A 25091-nucleotide genomic window follows, 5' to 3' on the forward strand; every position below is an offset into this window, starting at 1 on the left:
GAGAGAGAGAGAGAGAGAGAGAGAGAGAGAGAGAGAGAGAGAGAGAGAGAGAGAGAGAGAGAGAGAGAGAGAGAGAAGCAGCAGCAAACTGTTGCAAGTATGTGGTGGGGGAGGAGGTGCATTAAAACAGAGCAGGCAAAGGGCAGGAGACATTTAAAATAGACCCTGTCAACACAAGATTAGTCTTGCAGGTCTGTAGATAACAACAGGTTCCTTATTTAAGAAAAATGTTGTTGGGAATAAAGGCACCCAATAGTTATTTAAAGATTGCTAGGTGGGAGAAAGTAGTTTCCCCCACCCCTCCAAAATGTTACTTTATACATTTTTTTCTGCCTCGTAGTCATAAGGTAGCCTGAAAGAACTTGCTAAATGTAGTTCCTTAGATCCTAAACCCTAAAAGGCCCACATTACACCTACATCCCAACTCCAGCCAGCTGTTTCCCAATAGGTATCTTATTATCCCCAAGAGCTGAAAATATAGTAAATCAGTGTATATCTGTCAGTATTAGACAATCGGAGCAAATTGGTGGGTTGGAGCTGTCATCCTTCTACAAATAGCTCCTTCTTCCCCTTTTAAAGAAAGAAATCAGATGAAAAATCATAGTATGAATGAAGTTATACTCAGTGGAATGGATAGATATAGATATGAATATATGAAATAAGTTGGAGCATCAAGGCAGCATCAGGGGAAAGGGAAAAAGCAAATATTTTAAGGGAATGCTTTCTATTCCCATTAAATAGGTATTTTTCTTTAAATTAGCCTCTTAATGCTTAATTTTTATAGTTATGTATTTTAAAAATAGAATTCTATTTGCTGCTTAGTTATTGAGGAAGCTGCTAAATTGAATGACTATTTCAGTATATATCATTTAGTTTAGATCTTCAAAATATCAGAGACTAAAGAAACAAAATTCCTCTGGGCTGACAGGCAATGTGAAATGGACAATAAATTATCTAGACAATTCAAACAATTGGTCTACCTCTATTTTTACATGAATTATCCAGATGTTTCTGGCAAAACTTTTTTCTTTTTGGCCTCATGTGTCTGGATAATTGCTTCAGTTCCTACTTTTTTGCTGCCTTTTGTTGTGTAGTCTGGTTATCAGTTCATTTATAGTTTTTGCATTTACCAAATTTTTCATTTGAGTTTTGAAGCAGTGAAACTAAATATTTATATTTCATGTATCATATTAAAAGAACTCTACACTAATCTGCACTTCTGAACTGGTTTTTAATTAATTTAATATTTTGGGAGAAATGCTCTGCAATTTAACATCTATTTTAAAGTGCTTTTATCCTGAAATCATTATAATTTGAACACAGATAATATTAAATCATTCCTAAAAAAACAAGTTTATACATAAAGTTGACTTTAAGTAAAAAAAATCAGTAAATAAAAGATACAATGATTTATTTATAAAAATCAGACATTTAAAGCCAAAATTAATTTTAAAGAAAGTTTTGTTGCTGCTTTTACAAATTCTAGACATTGGGAAGTAAGAATATCTAAAATACACCCTTAGCAGTTTAATAAGCTAGTTAAGCTATGTGGAGAGGGAAATAAAGGCTACTTGGTCTTTATTGATAAAAGAATACAATTACTTTCTGTTCTGGTGGGTATACTTTTGAAACAAATAGTACAGTTTTTAATCAACAATATAGGTATACAAAGCTGAAAACCATGACACTGTAAAATATTTATATGGCAAATGTCCAGGGTAGTTTGTGGAAGTGTTTTCCAAAGTTGAATTTATGGGTGGTAATCTGAACATTCACTATTCTGAAGTGTGTTTTTGTTACAAGATCAGAGGGTTTTATTGTATAACCTTCAAATAAGTAAGAATAGCCTGCCCCTCATTTTCCTTGGAATGTTATTATCCAACACAAAATTTCTTAAAAGATTTTTTCTTTTTTTTTTTTTCAGGGGGTTTGGGAAACAAGGTTTCCAGTGCCAAGGTAAGTGATGTGGCTTTCTTGGCTAGATATGATAGATATGATAAAATCCTGTTGGATTTTGTTTTAAAATCTAATAGAAATGATGAAATCTAGGGCATGAAATGAGTACACCTGCCATGCAAAGTATATCGATCCAACTTTTTCCTTCTAGGAAAAGTATATGGTTGTCTAATTGGTTAAATGTCATGAAATCTGAAGGATGTGTATTTATGTCTTTTTTAAAAAAGAAGTTACAAAAAGAAATAACTCCTAATCATCAAAAAAAAAAAAAAAAACCCAAACCCAACTCGAAAAACTTTCTACATTTTTTTCTGGGAATGTTCTTGTCAGAAACTACTGTCTGTGTGTGGGTGTTTAGGAAAATGGATCTACTTTATATTCATATGGCTCTTCTTTCATTCTTTGTTTTTCATCATTATCTGTTTTACCTATGCACTGAGTTGTACTGATTACAATTCATTTTAGATGACCCAGAGTTCCTATGTCAAACTTTAAAAAATCAATTTAAAAATTGTTTGCACATTTACTAGTGCATTCAGTATTAAAATGGATTAAAAAAAGTTTATCATGAATGTAGGCCTCTGATACCTATCCAGAACCAAATTTATATTTAATGACATAATGGAACTGATATGATAGCAGCTGGAACCTGAAATATTATGATGCACTTCCTTTATTTTCTTTAAATAACCATCAAACAATATAATATCCCTTCAGTGTCAAGAAGAAACAGATTCTTTTGAATAGGGTAGCATGCAAAATTTCTAATTTTTCAAAGTTTCTATATCTCCTGGAGCATCATTTTTTATGCCTAATAATACTGATAAAAATAATGAACCTTTACAGAGAGCTTTAAGGTTTGCCAGGCATTATTCATATGTTATCTCGTTTGATCCTTACAAAAACCCTATAAAGCAGGTGCTTCCATCCCTATTTTAAAAATGAGGTAACTTAGGCCAAGAGATTTATTTGACTTGTCCAAGGTCATATAATTAGTAAGTGTCTGAGGCAGAATTTGAACACAGATCTTCCGGCCTCCAAGTCAAATGCTTCATCCACTACTCAACTAACTGCCTTTACCTATGTTAATACCCCCATTTAGCCCCTTTAACAAATAGTTTATGGCAATTTACTAAACTAGAAACCACATTTTTCCATTCAGGTTATCAGTTTTCCTTAGTAGCTATGTGTTAAATGATTTTGAGTATTCAGAAAAGGACACAGAGAGTGGACTTTTGTTATTACCTTGTTAAATTTTATGTATACTTAAATAAACAAACCAAGTGTAGTAGAAGCTCACAGTTTCATAGACAGAGTCTTATTTTATGAGAAGTATTTATAGCATAGTGGATAGAGAGTTGACTTCAAAGTCAAAAAGACCTGGGTTCATATCCTGTCTCTAACATACTGGTTAGGTGACCCTAGCCTTGAAGGGCTTTAGGAAATTTTGTAAAACTATTAAGTTCTAGAATAGCTGGTGATTGACATTGGTAGAGAGAATTTTTTATGAATGTAATAAAATGTCTAGAAAAAAACAATTCCATTTTTTATTCTTTTTTATATTAAAATGTTTTTAAATAACAATTAAAAAGAAAAATCTTTACCTGAATACAGTGTTCATATTATTTGCTTCATTAAGTAAATTGTTTAAAACAGCTATAACCAAATGAAATTCTATATTTCCTTTTTAAATTTAATTTTTATAATACTATTTTCATAATTAGTTTTATTTCCAAGACTCTATGATAAAGTGAGGCTCACTTCTTATCTCTTCCTTACTTCTCATATTTATAATCATGGTCTAGATTTCAGTATTCCCTTGTATGATCATTCCATAATGTCTGCATTCTCTTACAATAAGATTCTTTGTGAGGCTTCTGTGGAGAATTAACAGTATACATCTAAATAATTTTTTTAAGCTAGGGAAGAATAACAATTAAATATTATGCTAATCAAGAGGTAATGATTTCCCTAAGTCAAGGAATTTGACTTTAATAGCAAAGGTATGGCTTTTTCCCATAGTATTATTTAAGGGATCCAATGTGCTGAAGTTAGTCTAAGTCTACTGCATCTGATTCAATGAAATATAATAACGTGTCGATGGTGAGGATCTGGGATTTGGTGGGTTCTCTAAGGTACATTGTTAAGGAAGCAATTAGTTGAGTAGATTATGGACTATTGGATTCTTCTGTGCTTTTCAGATCTAAGAAAAATTGAGCATAGCTACCATAATCTTGCTTGAAAAATGATTTCCTATTTAGAGGAATTCAGTCGGTAGCCCCTGAATCCTCTCTAAAATCTCGAATCCCCCTTTAAGAGTGTTTAATCTGGGAAGTAGAAAAGAGCCTCATTAAAAGATTGCTTTATAAAACTATTATAATGAGATTGTAATGACTGTATTAGGAGATTATTTTATGTGTCAGTGTAACTCATGGTAAACCTGATACATGAAAATCTTGATTGACAAAACAGTTACATTTGGAAGAAATTACCTGCTTTACAAAAATATTCTTTCATTTACTAAAGGAATACCATACCATCTTTTTAAATTATGAAGTTCTCTCCTGCATTTAAACTATGCTTTGATTTGATCAAGATTCTTTGGCATAACCTCAGTAGCATGTAAAGTGAGGCACATCTGTTTTTGATATATAATTATTAGTCATCCCATCTCCTTTCTCTCCCTCATTGCTTTCTGTCCTCCCCACTCTCCCCACCCCATATGACCTATGATAACAGTAATGTTGGAAATTCATGGGTATGACATTTTCCTCCACGTTATAGAAAATATCTTTCTACCTCGTCTTAGATGGTTGCCTAGGGACACAGGTTAAGTGTGACTTGCATAGCCTAGGGATTTGAATCCAAGTCTTCTCGACTCTCAGGTTGACTGTCTGTCTCTCTATTATGCTACACTGTCTCTCATATTATTATATAATTTATATTGTATGAGAGTAAGCCTTGTGTTTAGGAAAACTTGATTCACATCAATCTTCTGATGCACGTATATTATTTGTATGGCCTTGGAGAAGCCATAATCTTCCAGAGATCTCAGCAACTTTCTTGGATTATAAACTGCAGAATAATCAATCAGCCAATCATCAAGCACTCATTAAGCTTTTGTATAAGGCACTGTGCTAAGCCCTGGGGTTAGAAAGGAAGATAAATATAGTCCTTACTCTCTGGGAGTTTACAGTCCAGAAGGTGACAGCATTCAAACTATGTGCCAACAAGATGTATGCAAGATAAATAGGAAATAATCTTTAAGAAGACAGTAGTAGTAAGGAAAATCAGGAAAGTTTTCTTAAGGAATGTGGGATTTCAAATGTGGCTTGAAGGAAACCAGGAGTTGGAGACAAGGAGGGATAGAATTACAAATAGTCCCTATCATCAAAGAGCTTATGCCTTATATGAATAGAGGTGGATATGAATTATTGGAAGAAGCTTCCTTATGTGGACTTCCTTAAACAACCTTCTTTTCCAGGTTATGATTACATATTTATGTATACAATATAACAAAGCAATGATACACTTATATAAAGTAACCATTTTCAAAAAAGAGACTTGTAGAACTGATCTAGTAAATCGCTATATCCTTGTTCATAAAATAAGGAAGTTAAACCATAAAATTGAAATTATTATTACCCAATAAAAGCAAAGTTCTAAGAGAATAGTGATTGAAGAAAGAATAGAATTTTAATCCATAAAACTGACTTCATAATTTATGGCATCTTTTAAGAGTAAAACTATGAAGTGAGGGGGAAGAATTATCTTTCAGAAGCCTGAAATATTCTTTCCTTTTTCCTCTTCTTTAAATGACACAAAAGTAGAAGCTGGAAATTTTTCTCTAGTTCTATTTAAGAAATTATTCCCATTGGTGTCATAACACTTTGACCTAATGGAACTTACCTAGTGTTCTTATTTATATTGTAGCACAGTAACACTGAAAGTCGATCTCCCCTGTGCAGCTCACACAGGAGGATCCTGTAGTGAGATGCTTATTCTGTGAAAAAAGAGAAACCAAGAGCAGTCAACTCAGTGAGCAGGCAGTCAGTGTGTTTTAGACACTGGTGTCATGAAATATTTTTCTTGAAGTACTTTCCAAAGGTGAAATATGTACTTCATTGGATCTAAAATCACCCCCTTAATATACCTTATTTTGTTACATTCTAATTTTAGTACCATTCAGAGATCTCAGTAGGATTTTTTTAATTTATTAATATTACTTAATTCTTCAAACATCCCTGGGATGCTAGTGGAGCATACTGGTAAATGTCCCACTTTTCAGGGGAAGGAAAAGAGCTATTGTGAGGATAGGTGACTTGTTTAGGGGTATTATGATGCTGTTGTATCTGAAATATAAGAATTCCATCTCTTTGCTGGTATATTGGTTCTGAAGTATTTCAAGAGCAGTTGTCCCAACAGAGTACAGTATGTTATAATGTAATGCTCAAAATGACTGGGCTAGTTTCTCATTTCCTCTTGGGCTAGCGTAGTTGAAACAATATGATCCACTTACTCTGGGGATTGGAAAAGGGAATGTGCCAACTCCACTTTCTCCTCTTAAGGGTTAGAAAGACCAAAAGCTTTCTCTAGTTACACAAGATAGAAACAGACCCTGAAAATGTAGCCTAGTTATTGAATGTGCAGAATTGTAACTTTCAAAGTTCACTATTATCTAGTAATTTATTTTATCTGGACATTATTTCATTTTTTGTTTGTTTTTCCTCATCTTTATTTAGTATCATAACAATTCATTTCAATAAAGATATTTCAGGTACCTACGTGCAGGACAAACAAGAAAAAGCCTCCTTGCTTGAAAGAATTTTCATTGCCTAGTCCAGTGATGGGCAAACTTTTTAAAGAGGGGGCCAAAGGAAAGGAAATGGTCATCTGTCAATCTGTTTCTAAGGCAACTCTTTCGAAGTTTCATTGTATTGTATCCTACTCATTGTATTCATCACATTAAGAATAATGTAGCGTTGCTGGATAGAACATTTCAGGGGGCCACATCTGACCCTCGGGTGTAGTTTGCCCATCACAGGGCACCAGACTAGACTCTAGTTTAGGACCTATTTTGCCAAGGTCCATTTGACAAAACTTCTTAAAGAGATGGCATTAAAATAAAATTCTGCCTCTTGACCATTCACCAATAGGAGTTGATTGTCTTTAAATGATCAAAGCATGAATGGTCAAAAACTGCCAAATTCACTGACTTTAGAGATTGCTGTTATGTTCTGTTCTTAAGTCTCTTTTTTTCTTCTGTGCTTAAGTCTTGAATCATTTCACTACTAAGGATTTAGGTGGTATTGTTATTTAACCTATATTTTAAAGTGAGGTTCTGTGGTTAACAGTTCTAACATAAAAGAATCTATTACTTTCCTCTCTTCCTGTTAGTGTATATTTTCGCTTAAAAGCCAGTAGATCTTTCCATAAGCTACTGTGAGTAAAGTCATGTTTCATATTGGGTCTATAAGAATTGTAAGAAGATGCTCAATTTATAACAGAAAGGGTTTTTCATAGAGTTGAGAAACATGAAAAATAGAGTAATTGGAAGGGATGTGGGAATTTATTTCACTCAATAAAATTTCCAGTGTAATAATCTAAGAGAATAGAATAATTTCAGTCACATAGAAGGGAAGGGGGAAAGGGTCTTGCAGTCCTCAATAATGGAAAGAGATAAGGCATAATATGGTAATTATCTAAGAGGGCATGTGAAACTAACCGACTTCTGTGAAAATCTTTTAAAATAGGTATATATCTTTCTGGGATGGTTTAGCTTAGACCTTAGCAAACTGTGACAACATATGATAATTTTCTTTAACAAATTTTTCATTGATATATTTTTTATATTGCCAAAGTTTCTCACAGTATCCTTCCCTCCTCTTCCCAGAGAGCCATCCCTTATACCAATACTATTTTTAAAGAAAAAAGTTGAAAAACCTAATCAATACATCAAAATTGTCTTAAAATATGTGTAACATGTTGCACTGTACTATACCGGTGGACCTCCTACCTCTGTAAGGGTGTAGAATGGAGAGCTTCTTCTCATTTCTCTTCTTTGATGCCATTCTTTTTTGTTGGATTTTTGCAATATGTACTTTGTGGTGATTTTTTTCATTTTATATTGTTTCAGTTATTGTGTATATTGTTCTCTTGGCCTTGCTTATTTTTTTCTCTAATATACATTATTCTTTACTTTTCTGTATATGTTATGTTCATTATTTTTTATAGCACAGTGATATTACCTTCACATATCATAATTGTCACTATCTATGGATGTCTACTTTGTTTCTAATTTTTTGCTACTACAAGAAGTGATGCTGTGAATATTTTGGTGTATATGAGGACTTTCTTCTTTTCAATCACCTTGGAATGTAACCTCTCATTCAAAGAGCAGGAATATTGAAACAGGCAAAGAAGAGATAACTCTATCCCTATTTGCTGATGGAATGATGATTTATTTAGAAAGTAATGGGAAATAAACAAAGATAATAATTGAAACTAGTTTTGGTAAAGTTGTAGGCTATAAAATATATCCATAGGTCTGAAGGGTGTGTGTGTGTGTGTGTGTGTGTGTGTGTGTGTGTGTGTGTGTGTGTGTGTGTTTGTGTATCTAGGAATGTTATGTCTAGTTCAAATAGCAGAAATATTTTAGCCAATTTATTGCATAATTCCAAATTGCTTATCACAGTGTTTGTACTAATTCACCATCCCAACAACATTGAGGGGAAATATTATGATAGTGTGCAAATTGTGTGGTTATCTTCTTACAACCCCTACATCATTGACTATTCCCATATTTTATCATCTTGCCAATTTAAGTATGAGGTAAAACCTCAAGGTTATTTTCAATTGTATTTCTCTTATTATTAATGATTTGGAATATTCTTTATCATGGTTATTTGCAAACATATTTTGTACTTTTTTGAGAACTGTTCATATCTTTGGACCACATATCTCTTGGAGAATGGATTTTGGTAACTTAAATAAATTGTCTGTGAATCTTGTAAACCAAACCTTTATCAAAGAATTTGATGATAAACATTTTTTTTAACATTTGAAGGCTTCTCTTATCATAGATGTATTGATTTTGTTTGTGTAGTGCCTTTTCAGTTTCATGAAATCAGTTATCCATTGTATCTTTTGTAATTGATTCCATCTCTTGATTGCATCTATCCATAGCAGGAAATGGTATATGACTTGCTTCTCTATGGATTTTAAAAAATGTATAATGTTTAATATTATGCTACATATCAATTTAGATTTTGTTGTAGAATATATTGTAAGGTGCTGGTCCAAGCTTAACTTCTTCCATACTGCTTTCTAGTTTTCCCAGAAGCTTTTTTTCTCAAATAAGGAATTCTTCCTCCCCTCCCTTTTTGAGTCTTCTTACATATTATACCTTATACCCCTCACCACATAGTCTGAGATCCTGGGATACTGCTATTCCTTATTAGTCTTCAAACACGATTTACTCATCTCTTGATTTCTAGCATTTTCACTGAAAGCTCTCCATGCATGAGATGTTCTCCCTTCCTATTTCCACCTCTGGCTTCCATGGTCTCCTTCAAGTTTAAAATTCAATTTCAGATATAGTCTTACCTTCTATAGGAAATTTTCTCTGATCTCCTTCCTCTTAATTCTACCTTTCCTCTGTTGATTATTTACCATTTATCCTGTTTTTAGCTTCTTTGTACGTAATAATTTGCATGTTGTTTACTACTGTATTAGACTGTGAGCTACTGGAGAACAAAGGCTATCTTTTGATTTTCTTTATATTCTTAGCACTTAGAAAAGCGCCTGACACAAAGTAGATAACTAATGACTAAGAGATTTTTCTAAGTAATCAGGTTTTTTTTGTTTATTAAATACTGGGTTATTGAGTCCCATAATTTCTGATTTTCTTCCTGTTTGAATAATATATGATTCTATTTTTCAACCAATACCAGATTGTTTTGATGACTACTGCTTTAAGATTTTGAAGTCTGAAAGTGCTACTCCTCTTTTGCCCTAATCTCTTTTCATTATGTCTCTTAATAGTTTGGGCCTTTTATATTTCCAAATTAATTTTATTATTTCATTGAATTCTGTAAAGTTTTCTTTGATAGTTTCATCAGTAGCATTACAGTCGTAATTACATTTTGTAGTTTTATTTTTGTTCTATTGACTGTTCCATCATGAACCTGGAGTATTTCTACAGATATTTAATTTATTCTTTATTTCTCTAAAGTGCATTTTAGAACTTGATCTATGCAAATATTTTGTGTTCTTTGGCAGATTGATCTCCAAATAGAGTTATTTTAAAGAGAATTTCCCTTCCTATTATTACTCCTGGATTTTGTTTAGTTATACGCACACCCTTGAGTTTTGTAGATATATTTTCTAGCCTACAACTTTACTGAAACTACTGTTTCAATTATTGTCTTTGCTTATTTCCCATAATTTTTAAAGTAAATTATCGTGACATTAGCAAATGGGGATACTTTTATCTTTTCTTTTGTCTATCTCAATGCCTTTTATTTCCTTTTCTTTCATGGCTATCGAAGGGGGCAATCTTTGCTTGACTTATTTATCAAGAAAGAAAATTGTTTCTGATGCTTACTTTTGATTTAGGTAGATACATTTTATGATGTTTGTTGTGTAGCTGTAAAGCTGGCATGCTTAGTTCAGGTTCTATATTGGAGTGAAAGGGGCACTCAAAAGTCACTGAACATTTAACAAAGGAGGAGGTTTACTTTGCCCTAACATAGCAAGGATCTGCAACAAAGATATAGTGGCATTCATCTTGATTTAAGAATCTAAAATTACCCATCTGAATGTGATGACTCACCTGATCTCAAGAGCTCACTAAGTCTGAGATACCAGCTACATGTTGCTGGAATTTTAAATACCTGTAGACTGCATCAAGGAAGCTGAGTGCAATCTGGTTTTATATAAAGGAGGAAGCTATCTCAGAGAAGTCAGATCCACTGGTCCTATCACAATATTAAAAACATTTCCTCTTTGTGATTGCTGGGATTTTTTTTTTAGCATAAACATTTAATGTACATTGTCAAAGATATTTTTCTCATCTATTGAAATAATCTTGTACTTTTGAATGTTATTGTTTTTATATGACTAATTATGTTGATTGTTCTTCTAAAACTGAACCATTTTTGCATCCCTGTATGTATCTGACTTGTTCATAGGGAATGATTTCTTGGATGAACTTTAAGAGTCTTTAACAAAATTTTACTAAAAAAATTTTAAATTGATATTTGTTAGTTAATAGCATTGGTCTATAGTTTTCCCCTTTTATACTTCTGTCTTCTCCGGCCTAATATTAGGACTATATTTGTCTCATAAAAAAAAGTCAGAGTGCTTTCCTCTAATTTTTGAGAATAATTTACATAGTACTGGTACTACTTATTTTTAAGAGTATGATAGAATCTTTAACTCCTTCATGTCCAGGAGTTGTTTTTTTCTTCATTAGTTTGTTTACCCCCAGTTCTATTTCCTTTTGATCACTTAAAGACAACCAATTCCATTTGGTGAGTGGTCTAATGGTAGCTTTATTTTAATGCTGTCTCTTTAAGAAGTCCTAACTAAATGCTTCTTTCCAGGCAGGGATTAGGTCTTGTTGGACCTACACCTGGGTACCTAATAAATATTTGTTGAATTGAATTGTAATGATAGTAAATAAAGATGAAGAAAAACAAACAAACAAAAAAGACAAAATAACAAAGTCTAGGAAAAGTAAACTAAGAGATACAATGAGCTTTAAAAGTTGTTGGATCTTCATATCATTTCTCTTGATAAGACTGTTTTTCTAAATTTACCCAGACCCCACCCAAGTTCCAATCCTTTTCACCTCTTTCTGCTTTCTACTTAGTCTCCTTTTCTCAAATCTTTTCCAAATGCTTCATTCTGAGTTCTATTCAATAAATCTCCAATGGCTCTCTGTTGCTTCTAGAATATAATAGAAAGTACTCTTTTTTTTTTTAAAGCTTTTTATAACCTGGCTCCTTTCTGTCTTTTTAGCCTTCTTATACTTTATTTCCTTTACACTTTGTGGTCTAGGGCCTACTCACTATTCCTTGAACCAGACACTCCTTGTTTATTTTGTCTCATTCCCTTTGAATTAACTGTTCCACATGCCAGGGATACTTTACTTCCACAGCTTTATTTCTTAAGATCCCTGGCTTCCTTCAAGGCTCAGGTCTAACACCTCTTACTTCTGGAGGTCTACCCTGGTTTCCTCTGCTAGTGCTTTTCCTTCTAAGGTTATATGCTTTGTATATATCTTATCTGAAATTATACCTATCTATGTAAATATTATTTCCTCTATGAGAATGCAAATCTTTTAAGACTGACACTATTCTTAACATAGTTCCTGATTCATAATGAACACTTAATAAATGTTTGTTGATTGATTCATTAATTGATTGAGCCAAAATCAGTATGTATAAACTATTTTGTTCTGGTCTTTTCGGTTAACATTATTTCATCTAAACATTTCTAGGCATGATTACCAGGCTTTTGTAATTTTGGGAGTTGTATAGAATTGGTCTTTAATATTCTATAGTTTGTTAAGCCAATCTTTATCTTATAACACTTGAATTGTTTCTACTTTTTAAAATTATAAATAGTGCTGCTTAAAACATTTTAATGTAAAATATGTTTTTTTCTTTTGAGTTACTTCCTTGGAATATAATACCAGAAGTGGAATTACTGTATCAAGATATATAAAGTTTTATTACTTTTACTACATATTGCTGTTTTCTCCAGAAAGACTGGATAGATTTACAGGGCCACTAGTTATGGATAAGTATATTTCCCCATATTTCAAGTCATGTTAGTTTAAAACTTTTTTTTATGTTTTTATTACCTTAATAGGGGCAATACTTCTAATACTGCAGTTCATAGACCCTAATTGCTCTCTTTCCCCTGAAAGACCTGTAGACTCAATGAGCTTTTCACAAAGACTTTTACTCAAACAGCTTAGTACAAATTGTAGTTACAAATGCTCCTCACCAAACTATACTATCCAACAAATACTCAGAGACAAATGCAGGGTGAAGAGAAGGATTAAAGGATTATGCTACTGAGTCATAATTGTATATATTTCCCCACACTACCACCAATGTGGCCAAGGCAGTACATAGTGATGTTCTCCTTCTCTATAGAGTCCTCACTCAGTTTGCTGGGTCACTGATGATAGGTAGCTCCACTCATAGTCTGGGCTTACTCCTCAGAGGACACAGTTCTAGATTAATCAAGCTGTTGTCAGGATGGGCCAGACAAGTTGCTTGTCTGCTTGCCTGACTCCTCACAAAATATGCCATCTCTGCTGGATGGGTTGATTGGTGGACTACTTGGACTTGCTCTTTGATGAGCAGCTGTACATACCTCATCTCTATCTTTTAAAACTTGTTTTTCATTTTTAACACATCTGTCTTATGATTTTTGTCTTTGAATGCTTGGGTTGGGTTCTATTGTGCTTTATCAGATATGGTATACTTTGCCCTTTTAGAAAGGGCAGAAACCTGGGATTTGCAAGTCTCTGATTTTGCTCCATCGAAACCTCAGGTCTAAAGTTTATCACCTTCCACTCTTGTCAGACAGTAAACCTTTATTAAGCATCTACTATGTGCCAGGCACTGTATTAAGCACTGGAGATAAAAGGGAAGAAAAAAGACAGACTTTGTTTTTGCAGAGCTCAGTCTAGGTGTGGGGAGATATCAATGAACTACAGTATGTATTTTTTTTTAAATCCTTAACTTCCGTGTATTGGCTCCTAGGTGGAAGAGTGGTAAGGGAGGGCATTGGGGGTCAAGTGACTTGCCCAGGATCACACAGCTGGGAAGTGTCTGAGGCCAGATTTGAACCTAGTCTCTAGGCCTTACTCTCAATCTACTGAGCTACCCAGCTGCCCCCAGTATGTATTTTTTTAAAGCTACATGTAAAATAGATTATAAACAGATCATCAGTGAGAAGTCAGTGGAATTAAGTGAGATTAGAAAAGCTTCCGGTAGAAAGGGGGATTTTAGACAGAAGTTGAAAGAAGCTAGGCTTGTCAAGAGATAGAAATGAAGGAGGGCATTCTATGCCTTGAGGACATCTAAGTTAATTGGGAGTTGGAGTGTCATGTTCAAGGAATAGTAGTTAAGAGGTTGGTGCCCTTATATTTCAGAGTATTTGGGGAGTGATAGGAGACTGAAAAGGGAAGGGGAAGCCAGTATAGGAAGGACTTTGAATGCCAAACAGGATATTATATTTGATAGTGTAGATGATAGGGAGCACTGGAATATGGTTCTGAGCTTCTTGGTTTATAATTGGGTTTTTCCTCCTTAATTTATGTGTTTCTTCACCTAATTTATAGAAACAATTTCGTACATTACCCATCCTGTGTACAGGAGTGGCAAAGGAAAAGATACTGTAGTAACTAACTAAGGCCTAGGAGACCACTTTTGATTTCTTTTGACTTTTTCACTTGCACAAGTTACTTAAAGCCTCTCTGTCCTCTGTGCGGGATGGAATGCTTCTATCACAGGTAAAAAGGGGCCTACTCTTAAATCTTATTTTCTCTGTTTTTGCCCCTTATGACTGTCAATTTATTGAGGTTTAAAAGGAACACACCCTTATACTTGTTTATTTTAGCAAATAAAGAAAATCCTTTATATTTATTTCATTTGACCCCTATGTCTTTTGCCATGTATGGCAATGTGACAATCTGTTATTTTTTTCCTGATGTTACTTAAGCACCCCAATAACATTTACTAAATAGTATATTCATTGTATTTAATTTGTTTATTAATAATGTATTTACTATTATATTAATTCTGGTTTGTTATATATTGGCAGCAATATTTTGACTTCATTTCTATATTGTTTTTTATTCTACTTATTAATTGTTCAGCTTTAAAATTAATACCTCATGGTTTGGATAATTTTCAGTGTTTATTGTGTTAAAATTCTGGTAGGCTGAAGTGACCATCATTATTAATTTCAAAGTAGCATCTTTTTAACTCATTCTTTTGTATAAATTTCATTATAAATTTTCAAGTTCTAAAAAATTACCTCTGGGGGAAAAAAGTTTTGTCTTTTGCTTTAATACCCAAATCTAAGTGTTAGTACCTTTTAATTTTAGAAGTTAATTAGCTATAATTGCTATAATCATGCTTTCCTCTTCTCCCTCACTTAAATCATAAGAGGGACTATATATATTGCCTTGAACATATAAACAAAAGTAAAGTTTCAAAAACTTCAATTCAATTGAAGCTTTGATTAAATGTATTGTATAAAATTAGTTTCAGGAGGAAATCTCAGTCTTTAAATCTTGTCTGACTGTGATCATTATATTTTTTAATTCATTCTCTTCCTTTTTGGTTACTTCATGCATCTCTAAATTTTTATTTTTACTTATCAACAGTCTTCCAGAGTTCCTCCTGTTTACACAAAGTAGAAATTAGTATATGAAGGTGAAGAATATAGGTCTTTAAAGTGTTTTCTGAACATATAACAAGCTTTTTGGTTGTGATTCTTCCTAGATTAGACAAGTCTTGAAAATCATGGGTGTTGGGTAACATTTTTAGTTATAAACTGGAATTTAATAAAATAAAATTCCACTAATAAATCTCAAATTCTGCCATGAGTGAAATAATGCATGTATAAAATTCTTTGGCTGTTATTCTTATTGATGGTCAGAAACTTGGATCCAGGATCCCACCAAGGCAAAAGGCAAGTAGGTGAAGATTACATATTATCTAGAGCCTCTACACTAGCATACGAAGTTGAGTGGACTATTCATATTGCTGCTTTCTCAGTAAACACAAGTTCCATACAGACATCAGGTCCCAAGCTGAATAGGAAAAGTAGGGCAAAATGGATTGCAATTGGGAATGCTATGTACTGTTTTGGAATGATCAAATCTTCTCTAAAAAGAGGTCCTTTTTAATATCCATTTTCTTAGTTATGCTGTATGGTTGTGACTCATGAAATACCCATCTTGGAAGAACTAATGTTTCAGGTGATCGTAGGACAAAAGAGAAGTGAATGTAGGGAATAAACTATAACATACTAACAGCCAGAAATTGCGCATAATCTGCAATGGTCTAGTCTTATAGCATGAGTGAAGTATAATCATAGAAAGCCTACTGGCTTCCACATACCATGGGGGATTTTTAGGAGAAAATGTTAAGACTTACAAGATAAGATAATAGGACAGAAAATAAGGTTTTTAAAAAATCACAAGATAAGTTTTGGATTAGTCTTAATCTGCACTAATGCAGGGGGTACTCATTTTGATGAAATCACCTCTATCTTAGTATCAGTTTAATTATGTTATGGATCAATTCAGGCATAGATAGAGCCTCTCTCTTACTGAGACAGACAACACCCCATCCCCCAACATTCATGTATGGTGCGTGCATTGTCCTCTAACATCAGTTGGTAACTAGATTCTGCTATTACTGTCTACCTCTTACCTTGTTCTCTCAGAGTTAAATTGTATCTTTATGTTTGGTTATGTTGCAGGCTGATATCTACTTTATAATGAATAGCTGCCTCTCTGGGTCTATTTTGTTCCTTTTTTCTCTTACAAATTAATCCTTAAGGAAAGGTAAATGTTCAATTGCCTTTTGAAAAGCCAAAAAGGAGGTTTGTTGAAGTTCTCTTTCATGAGATGTAAGTCATACTCTTTGCTTTTAATGGAGGTTGAGTTGAATTCTAAAAAAACTTATTCCCTTATCATTTCAGATTTGTTTTCTCCATAGCTCCGAGCATACTTCAATCTTTTAAAAAACAAGTTTTTACTGATGCATTTTGTTTTATATTACTGTAGCTTCCCTTAGTATTCCATCTCTGTCCCCCTGAGAGTCATTCCATGTAACATGGTATTTTTTAAAAAGCCAACAAAAAGTAAAAGGAAAAGGGGAAAAATCAGTATAACTTATCAGTATATTGGAAAATTCTGAAAAATGTACAATGTGTAATACTTATGGACCTCCAACCTTAATTTTACGATGTTCATTTTTGATTTCATCTCATTTTAAAAAATGTTTACATTGGCAGTCATTATGCATATTATTTTCTTCATTCTATATCATTTCAAGTAATTCGATGCTTCTTTGTATTCATCACATTCCATAATTTCTTATAGTACAGTAATATTCCTTTATATTCACGTGCATAATTTGTTTAGCCATTCCTCAACTGAAGGGCATCTACTTTGTTTCCAATTCTTTGCTATCATAAAAAAGTGCTATTGCAAACATTTTGCACTATCTAGGGACTCCCTTCTTATCAATAACCTCCTGAGAGTATAAGTCTAGTTATGAAATCCTGGGTAAAAATTTCTGGACATTTTAGTTACTTTGTTTGTATAACACTTCAACTTCTTTTATTTTGATAAGATTAAAATTAGAATATCTTGACTCAGAAACCAAAGATTGGTATAGAATGACCATGCTATTTAAAATTTAGCTTTCAAGGAAAAAACTCACAACAAAATGTCCTTTCCCAATATAATTTGCTTAAATTTGATTGTCATTGAATGTCAATTTCCCAGTAATTAAAAAATACATTGGGTTGTAGTGTTACACTTTTTATCATTTAAATGATAAAATCAAATTGCTTTTGTTTTACTCATCAACACATAAGAAATGAATTACTTTCCCTCTTATTGGAATGTGCTTCTTTGATACTTTGCCAAGACTCTCTTGAATATAATGAAGCCTGAGAATCATAATTATAGCATTCGCTCTTGTTGTTTAGAAGGCCAAGGACTTATAATAAGGGAAATATTGAAATAACTAGGAGGATATAAGCTTATGAAATTTGTTCATATTATCAGAATTTGTATGAGCAAAAATAGTAAAGAACATTTACAAATAGATATTAGAATTATGAGAGACTGTGGTATCTTGAATAGAAAGCTGGACTTGGCATAAGCAAGACATGTATTCTAGTCCTCCTACCTTTAATACAATAGAGCATGTCATGAGCAAGTCACTTAAACTCTCAGTGTCCCAAGTCATTCTATAGTATTATAAGTGATAGATGATTTTCACACCGGGAATCAAAGTTTAAAAATCATAACTTGTTTTTAAAGTGCTATATTCTAATCTGTTAAAATAGATTTTTCTCTGTTATCATATTAGGGAACTTAGTTCTATCCTTCACTGTGGAATTTATGCTCAAGTTGATAATATATCTCTATAATTATATTCTTAATTTCTAGCATAGTCTTCTGCACATAATATATTTTAATAAATACTTGTTGAATAGAATGGAATTGGACGAACACTATGAATTTCCTTCAGAGGCAAAATGATGCTTCTGTCCTGTTTCTAGATTTGCAAAAAAGATTACCCATTGAGTATATATTTTTGGTTTATATAAGAAGTCTTTAGGTAAAATCTTTTAAAAATGCCCTATCATCAAGTTCATTTAGTTTCTATTCTGGTTTTTGGTTGAAGTGTAATTGCTAATGCCATTCCCCCCCCAAATCAGGCCTTTCTACTTGAGGTTAGAAAGGTTGGGTCACTCTGAATAACATATTTTACAATTTTTCCTCATTTTCAGTTCAGGTTGTGACCTTTGAGCTAGATCCAAGGGAATGAATCCAAGCAGATTGCTCACTGAAGAAAAATAATCAGGCACATTGATTTCCTAGAAGATTGAAGGCTTGTCCAGCAATTTTGTACTTGGCTACTCATGGTGAATGATGTCTTCATGAAAACAAGAAAAATACTACCTCCACATCTATACTTAGAAAATATGAAAACCTTACTTTATGACATAGATTTCTTCCTGAAAAATTGTGACTGAACTGAATTTATGAGAATCAAGTTATTATGAATTTATAAGGAGACCTTGATATGTAAAATGGACCTGTTGTGAACATTTAAGAAAACCAATAAATATTTGTAATTTTCTTTTTGATAAATTCAACTTTCTACACATCGGGTTTGCCCTAAGTGAGTTGCACTTGTAATTTTTGTGGGAAAAAATAAATTCTTTAAAAAAAAACCCCTTAACTTTTGTCTTAAAATTGATATTAAGTATCAGTTCCAAGACAGGAGTGGTAAGGGCTAGGCAATCAGGGTTAAGTGATTTGTTCATGATCACATAGATAGGAAGTGTCTGAGGCCAAATTTGAACCCAGGTACTCCCATTTTTAGCTTTGACTATCCACTTAGCCACCTAGCTGCCCCCTAAATTCTTTATAGTTAAACCTTTTAAAATATTTATCTCTACATGATATTAAGCCACTTTGAATCACTTTAAAATGATATTTTAGTATTTGTCTTTGTCTTTTCATTAGCTTTTCTCTGTAAAAATTATTTCCTCCCATAAATTCATCACTTAATTATATTTGGATTAAATGTGAGGGATTGCTGCTTTATTTAGATTTTAGAGCAAATTCATTTTGAGGTCAAGGACTGACCTTGGCATTATCCACCCCCACCTTTGCCTAATTGTACAACAAAGCACCCCAACATCTGCTCCTAGTGTAACATGCAGAAAAATATTAAATACAATTGCTGAAAGCCTAGTGTTAGGATATGGAAACACAATTTTATATTCTTTACTTTGAATACAAAATGAAGTACTTATAGTTCTTCTGAGGGCCCGCTTCTGAGGGCCCTTCTAAGCCTGAGATCTGAGATCTTATCAGTAAGACCAGATCTTGGCTTTTCCAATACCCAGGTGTGACCTTGGGCAAATCATTTCTTCTGAGCCCCAGAGGGAACTTAGTTTTGCCAGCTATAAAAATGAAGAGATTACATTAGATCTTACCAAGTTTTATGTTAGGGAGTGGAAGAGTTTTTTTTTCCTTTAAGTTTGCCAATCTAATACAGTTTGTTAATATCCTAGAGGGAAAATGTTTAGCCATTAAACTGAACCTGCAGCTCATCCATCAAAATATCAGGCATTGAAGCAAAGTGGAATTAAGATCTACTCCCTGCTCTGCTGTCCCTGTTTACTCTATGATATTGGGGAAATTGTCTAACATTTCTGAACCTCAGTTATCATTTCTACAGGATGGGGAGATTTGGGATAGGCCATGGATGGCCTATAAGTTCTTACCTAATTCGAATATTTGGCGATTTTATATTTCTCAGTATCTTATTAGCAGCATAAAAAAGATAATCTCTATAAATTGCTTAGGTGAATCTGCCTTATGATTTTCTGATAAATAACTTTGTAGATACCTTATACAACTGGGATAACCAGGACTGGTTTTATATATTGGTTGACTTAGTAACTGTTTTTGTTGTGTAATATGAAGGGCATAAAAAGCCTTCTTGCCCATTAAAATATAACCCCTTCTGATTTCTTCTTCTTCCTTCTCCCCCTACATTCATGTCTGGAGTTTTCACATTATTTATTTCTTTGGATTAAGGTATTAAAAGATTTGTTACAAATGAAATCTTATTTCTAAGGTATAACTATTATCAATCATTAATACCTCACTTTGTCTGGTTCGGGTAAAGATTGATTGAAGTAATAGATTGACGACTGTCTTTGAACTCATAGAATCATAAGTCTAGAACTTGAAGGGGCATATCAGGAGCCATCCAGTACATCTCCCTTATTTTTCAGATGAGGAAACAGACCACTTAAGATTATAACTATAAGCTACAGAGTAGTTGTACTACCTCATAAACTGATGACATGTAATAGGTTTCTCTCTACCCTTAAAAAAACACCATAGGAAATAGCTCTTGATCAATGACACATGTAAAACACTGTGGAACTGTTTGTTGGCTATGGAAGTGGAGTGAAAGGAGGGAAGGGAAAGAACATGAATCATGTAACCATGGAAAAATATTGTAAATCAATTTAAATAAAATTTTTCAAAGAAGAAAAAAAAGAAAAACAACAACAAAAAACCATAGGATATCTCTCTGTTGCCCTATAATATTGATTCTTTTTTAAATCCTTACCTTCCATCTTAGTATCATTTCTAAGATAGAAGAGCATCAAGGGGTAGACAGTCAGTGTTAAGTCACTTACCTAGGGTCACATAGCTAGGAAGTGTCTGAGGCAAAATTTAAAACCAAGTCCTCGTGACTTCAGGCTTGGCACTCTATTCGCTGTGCCACTTAGCTGCCTGCCAGAGATGTTTTTTAAAGTCTATAGAAGGTAAACTTACATTCCAATCACAAAAAGCAGACATCACTTAGAAATCAGTAATATAAGATGGTAGGTTGTTCCTGGACTGTTTTTAGTTGAACTCCGTGAAAAAGATAAGGTCAGAGGGAGTGGACCTGTGATTTCATTGATAAAAGGAATTCCCAGGGGAAGAAATACTTTCCACCAAGGTAGAGCAGCACTTTCTCAGAAATATATGTTCTTAAAGATTTGCGCAGAGCACTGAGAGGTTAAGGGACTTGCCAAAGGTCATACAAGACTTGAACCCCAGTCTTCTTAGCTTTGAGGATGTTTTTCTATTCATTATGCCGTGTTGCCTTTCTGAGATAATAATAATAATAATAGATACTTATATCCATAGATATTAATATTGCTTTAAATGTTTGAAGTGTTTTATATTAATTTTCTCATTTGAGAGTTACACAAAACCTGAGGTAGATATTATAAGTGTTTTTAACCCAGTTTTAAAGATGAAGAAACTGAGACCTCAGAGAGATTATGTCAATTACAGCATTCTGTTTATTTACTGGATTATGAACTGGGTAAAAAGGAATGTTGCAATTGGAACTTAGAAGCTTTTTAGAAGGGTGTTACTTTCATTTCAAAGACAACAGGATATTGTTAATTTGGCTAAATGTGGTTTTCTTCCCTCTGAAAATTATTTATTTTATTTATCCCTTCTGGGGTTAGCCTAATGAAAAAGATACATTATTCATATCTAAGTGTCTGTAGCAGAGTATGTGCTATTTCCTCAAGAGATACCAGGTGCATTTCTGAAATGCTAACATGATGTCCCAGAGGAGCAGACTAATGTTTCCTTCACTTCTTTTCAGAAGTTGAAAATTTTCAGAGGACTCCACAGATTACTCAGAAAATGGAGATAGGGTCATCATTGTTATTGTCAGTCATGTATGATTGATTCTTCATGACCCTGGACTTTTCTTTGCAAAGATACTAGAGTGGTTTGCCATTTCCTTCTCCAGTTCATTTTACAGATGAGAAAACTTAGGCTAACAGGGTTAAGTGAATTGTCCAGGGACATAGCTAGCAAGTGTCTGAGGTTAGAGTTGGACTCTAGTCTTCTTGTGTCCAAGCCCAGTGCTCTCTATCCATTGTACTATCTAGCTGCCATGGTAGTTAGGGTAGTCTAGTCTTTTCCCATAAGTTGAAAGGCTCCAGTGAAGAAGAACAATAATTGGATTTGTGGTTGGAAGAATTGGAATCCAGGTTCTACCATTTAATAGCTGAGACTGTATGGCAAAAAGTAAATACTATTGTGTTCAAATTCAGTAGTTGACTTTGGCTAAGTCAGTCAACTTCCCTGGGTCTTCTCTGTAAAATGAGGTGATTGAAGTAGTTTAAGGTCTCTTCTCTTTAAAATTCTATGCTCCTACAACAGAGCAACTATGGGCAAATTACTGTTGACAATATAAGCCTCATTTTTTTCCATCTGTAAAATGGAGATAATACTTGTACTACAAGTTTAATGGGCTGCTGTAAGACTTGAATGAGATAATTCATGTATAAAACACTTTGGAAGTCTAAAATGCTCTATGAAAGTCAGATCTTATTAAGGACTGACCAGTGGAATTGAATTCAAAGAATAAATATATGAGGGTCTGGATCAAAGCCCCTTTCTAGATCTGAGTGCCCCATTTTGGTTTGGATGGTTTATTTTCAATTCATTTCCCTTCAATTTAATAAACATTTGCTAAGTGCCTAACATGTGCCAGGAACTGTGCTAAGCATTGAGGATACAGAAAGATGCAAAAGAGAGTTTCTACTTTCAAGGTTACAGTCTAATGGGAGAGACTATATGCAAACAAATTGATACAAAGCAAGATTTTTATAGGATAAATAGAAAATAATTAACAGAGGGAAGGCACTAGAATTAAGAGGGGTTGGGGAAGGTATTTTATAAAAAGAGGAATTTTAGTTGGGACTAGCCTACATTTTTTGGGAGGCCTACATCTTTTTCCTTCTAGAGATACTTTTTGTTATAAAGAGGACACGAAAATGATGTGTTCTTACTTTGTGAAATAGAAAGACTGTGAAGAGAAAGTGAATCCTAATGTCCTGTAGGACCAAGGCTCTATGGCATTCTGTTTTCCACAAGTGTGCCCAAGATGAAAAGCAGGAACAGAAATGGAAGGATATTTTGACATTTTGGGAATTCCATGTAGCCACACATTTTACCATTCTCTTTATGAACCTAACTTCTTTGACCAGAGTTGTAAAATTTCCTGGGATTTTATATGGTACTTGCAGGGAAAACAGTTATAGGGAGCATATTGAAAGAAAAAGAAAGGGGTTGACCTTATGGGAAAGATTGAAAATTTTAAATCTATGAAATAGTTTTTTTAAGTACTTAGCTTTGTTCAGTTTCAAAACCAAATAAGCCTAGAAATATTAAAATGCATTTGCTTGCTCAGTAAATTATTATGCTTGATTTATTTAATTTAAAAGCATTGCTTATTTAGTCAATAATTACACATTTGATTTACTTACAAATGGTTCAAATAGCTATTTTGAATGAAGCTACAGTATCATTGAATATTGAGGTATCTAGCTTCTATTAGTTTTTAACTAACCTGTGAGGGACATGCAAAAAAAAAGATTGAACTCATCAGCATTCTAATAAGACAAAGAAATTAGTTATTAAGTTTTCCAGACATGGATAGGAAACAGGTCTGGAAAGACCTGAATTCAAATTCAGCCTCAAAAATTTTATTAGTTGTGTGATCCTGGCCAAGCAACTTAACCTACCTTTGCCTCAGTTTCCTCATCTGTAAAATGGGGATAATAATCGCACTTACTCCCCCAAGGGTTGGTATGAGGATTAAATGAGATATAATTCTAAAGTGCTTAGCATAGTCTTTGGAACACAGTGAGTACTCTATAGCCTTTAGCTATTATTATTATCTCCTACATCAATTTAATGTTTGTTCAAATGTTCATTTTCTCAAGAAGATGCAAAAAATATGAAGAGAGTAAATAATATCTTTCAAAACTCATTAAATGGAAATTTTTTGCAATGTGAAATTTTGTATAATGAATCATTTTTTGGTGTGCATTTTATTATTTATTTTTTCTTTTTTTGCTATCTTTTGGAGGATATTCAACTTTTCAATGACACTAAAAAGCAAGTTTAGGCCCCTGAATATACATGCTCTTATAGTCAGAGGGAGTTATGATAATTTTCCAAACTGATTTTATGTAGTTAACATTTTTAGTGAGGTAAGTAAATAGTCTGCTCTCTTCCATAGGATTTATAATGTCTCAATACTGATATATTTTTTATTTTTCTATTTAAATACATCATTTTAGTTCAGTTCAAGAAACATTTACTTAACATCTGCTAGTTGCAAGACTGTTCCAGATATCAGGGAAACAAAGAAGAAAAAAATAGTCCTTGCCCTCAAGGAACTTAAATTCTTTTGAAGAATGCACCATGTACTTAGATAAGTAAATAATGAAAATAACAGCGACAATCATATCTGATATTTACATAAAGTTTTGAGGTTTGAAAAGTGCTTTCTACACATTATCTGATTTAAGTCTTCCAAAGCTCCTTTCCTCTACCTTCTGAGTCAGCCTATGCCAGTTCTAGGTCACTGATTATTTGGAAGTCCTCCTTTATGTCAATCCTAAATCAAATACTCCTTAGTTTTACTACAACTTTTGCCTTATGAAAATAAGCAGAAGTGGAACAAGTCTAATTCTTCATCTTTATCATCATCATTATCTCTTTCTTCCTTTGCTTCTATCCCTCCCTCCCCTTACTTTCTGTCTTAGTAACAGCTCAAGATAGAAGGAAAGGCAGAGGCTAAACAGAGTTCAGTGACTTGCCTAGGGTCACACAGTGAGGAAGTTTCTGAGGCCAGATTTGAACTTAGGTCCTCCTAACTTTAGGAGGCCTGGTGATCTATATACTGAGCCACCTAGCTGCCCCATCATCTCTCTCTTTTCTAATTTTAATTTTTTTGATTAAT

At 33.3% G+C, this 25091-nt stretch overlaps 1 protein-coding gene across 3 annotated transcripts in view; it reads left to right on the plus strand.

The window, feature by feature from the left end:
* Positions 1-25091, plus strand: part of PRKCA (protein kinase C alpha) — a 553531-nt gene that overhangs the window by 5529 nt on the left and 522911 nt on the right. For all 3 annotated transcript variants that reach the window (XM_044674183.1, XM_044674181.1, XM_044674182.1), the window contains exon 2: positions 1925-1956. In XM_044674183.1, the coding sequence (XP_044530118.1) occupies positions 1925-1956 (32 nt within the window). The remainder of the gene's footprint in view (positions 1-1924; positions 1957-25091) is intronic.

The sequence above is a fragment of the Gracilinanus agilis genome, chromosome 4 (assembly GCF_016433145.1).
Source record: "Gracilinanus agilis isolate LMUSP501 chromosome 4, AgileGrace, whole genome shotgun sequence".
Taxonomy (NCBI): domain Eukaryota; kingdom Metazoa; phylum Chordata; class Mammalia; order Didelphimorphia; family Didelphidae; genus Gracilinanus; species Gracilinanus agilis.